This window comes from Dendrobates tinctorius, unplaced genomic scaffold (assembly GCF_039654945.1).
Source record: "Dendrobates tinctorius isolate UK_male_01 unplaced genomic scaffold, ASM3965494v1 ptg000104l, whole genome shotgun sequence".
In the NCBI taxonomy this organism is placed as follows: domain Eukaryota; kingdom Metazoa; phylum Chordata; class Amphibia; order Anura; family Dendrobatidae; genus Dendrobates; species Dendrobates tinctorius.
This window is the reverse complement of record NW_027361772.1, coordinates 3516518-3518776: the sequence shown is the minus strand read 5'-3', so window position 1 is coordinate 3518776 and position 2259 is coordinate 3516518. Positions and strand designations below refer to the sequence as shown.

Below are 2259 nucleotides of genomic sequence, written 5' to 3'. Positions count from 1 at the left end.
AACATTTTAAAGTTTAGGGCGCAGTCTGATTCTCAGTTACAATGGTAAAGGCGCAGTCAGACGGACGTATCACTCGCGTGAGGATCACATCGCAATCCTCGGACTGGCCATCGGCTCTCCTGACCTGAGCGTGACAGCATGTATTTCTTTGCAGCTGTCATGCTCAGGTCAGGAGAGCCGATGGCCAGTCCGAGGATTGCGGTACGATCCTCGCACGAATGGTACGGCCGTCTGACTGCGCCATTATTGAAAGGATTGTGCAGCAATTTAATCTAAAAAAGGAATGTGTATGTGTGTGTGTATGTATGTATATATATATATATATATATATATATATATTTGGTGCAAAGTCCATCAGTGTAAAGACTAGACAAGAAAAATTATTTAAAAAAAACCTCTTCGGTCCTTAGGCCATGTTCACACTTCCATTTGCACGTTTAGTTTACCTGTTCCATTCTGAGGAACCGAAAAATGGAATTAATGTCCAGAATCTTGATTCGCTGCATCACTGATATAAATGGAAGCAGTGGGACCCCATGGATTATTATGGGGTCTGCCTGGGGTCCATTATGTGTTCTTTTTTAGAACAGATATAAGCCGCAGGCAAGGCTTTTGTATCTGCTCTAAGAACTAAAAGTACCCAGATGACCCCATAATAACTATCGGGGCCCCTTTTTATCGGCTAACGTCAGTTCTGCATCCGATCAAGTCTGTTCCTAAGAACAGAACCAAATGCAGGTGTGAATAAAGCCTTAGCAGGTACAGACGGTTTGCAAAAAATGCTGTGACTTGTGCATATATCTGACTGGGCTTTACAAAAAACAACCTGCAGTTACAGAAAACTGCAAAAAAAATCTGCCGCATGTGAATATACCTTGAGTTTACATGCAATTTATTTTCATATGAAACTTAAGGATTTAAGAAATTTCTGCAGAATGTGTACACGCCATAGGACTTGCTCCGAGACCAAGGGGTTAAATCCCAATTCCTCGCCTCCCTGTGGGCGGATGATGTGAGCAGAGCTCAGGATATAAGGCAGGGAGGACAGCTCACCACCAGTTGTGGCATTCACAGCTTCAGGAATAAGCTCCAGTGATCCCGCTGCCAAGACCCTCCTGCCAGCGCCATGTCCACCTCACTGAGAGTCAGCCCCTCCGTCCATGGCTACCGCTTTGACACCGCTTCCCGAAAGAAAGCCACAGCCAACATCTTTGAGGGTGTGGACCAGGAGTCCCTGCAGAAGCTCTTTAAAAAGACTGGCGATAAGAAAGCAGAGGACAGAGCCCGGATCATCTTCTGCATTGACCAGGACAATGAGGAGAAAGCCAGGGCACTACTGGCGCTAAAGCAGAGGACCAGGGACAAAATCCTGCAATTCCTCAAGCTCCGCAAACTTCCCATCAAGGTGATCTGAGCTCCTTGGCTGCAGAGCTTTCAATCTAAGCTGAAAAGTCAAGACTGATCTGGAGGGAGAGGATGGTCGGGCAAGCCTGTCACTCACTGCCAAAACTTATGTCAAGGTGAAGAGTTGAGAGACTCCTGCAGAGCTTGCGCTCTAATCTAAAGAGACTGTCCTGCTGTGTTGGAAGCATGTGCTCGGAAAGAGACTGTGTTTCAGAGGACCGAGCGCTCCCTCCTGAGCTGAGAGGAGACTGCACCTGACTCCAGGGTGACAGAAGGAGAAGCAGAGAAATAAGGACTGTGTGGGGACCCCATGGCTGTGCCCCGGAAATGTGCCTTTAAGGGCCCTGCAAGTTCTCCCCAGCAGAGCTATGGGGAGGCCCAGAGGAAGCAGAGGACTGGCTAGAGATAATAACTTTTTTGGTGTTGTACTACCTCATTTATGCTATTCATCATATTTTCTATATTTTGTTAATAAATTGTGTTATAATTTATATTTCTTCTATTGTTTTATTTCTAATGTGACTAGTGGGTCGTTCCTATATCAATGTCGCATCCTCTGCCCTGATCAACTGTTGTGAAATTAATAGTCCTAGTGTGTTCTCCTGGGCATGCTGGGATTTATAGTTGCACATCAGCAGATAATCTATGTGTTTATATATGAATGTTTTTGGACACATCTTCCTCCTTTTTTTTTCTGTCTTCTTCTTTGGTTAATCCCCGACAAGCTGGTATAATTCAGCAGTGAGCTTATAAACTGCAGTGAGGGTCTTCTCCATTCGGTGCCGAATCCAAGGCTTAAAGCTGATAATAAATGACAACCGATCACTTAGGGGTTAAAACAAACCTACCTATTGA

At 45.2% G+C, this 2259-nt stretch overlaps 1 protein-coding gene across 1 annotated transcript; it reads left to right on the top strand.

Moving 5' to 3' along the window:
* The first annotated feature begins 1043 nt into the window (after nucleotides 1–1043).
* Nucleotides 1044–1895, top strand: TCIM (transcriptional and immune response regulator). The gene has a single exon (XM_073588604.1). It carries the CDS (start codon nucleotides 1127–1129, stop codon nucleotides 1412–1414), a length of 288 nt encoding a protein of 95 aa, XP_073444705.1. The 5' UTR covers nucleotides 1044–1126; the 3' UTR covers nucleotides 1415–1895.
* Nucleotides 1896–2259: the final 364 nt, after the last annotated feature.

Excerpts from the sequence above, each read along its gene's own strand:
- TCIM (XM_073588604.1), top strand. The coding sequence starts at position 1,127 with ATGTCCACCTCACTGAGAGTCAGCCCCTCCGTCCATGGCTACCGCTTT.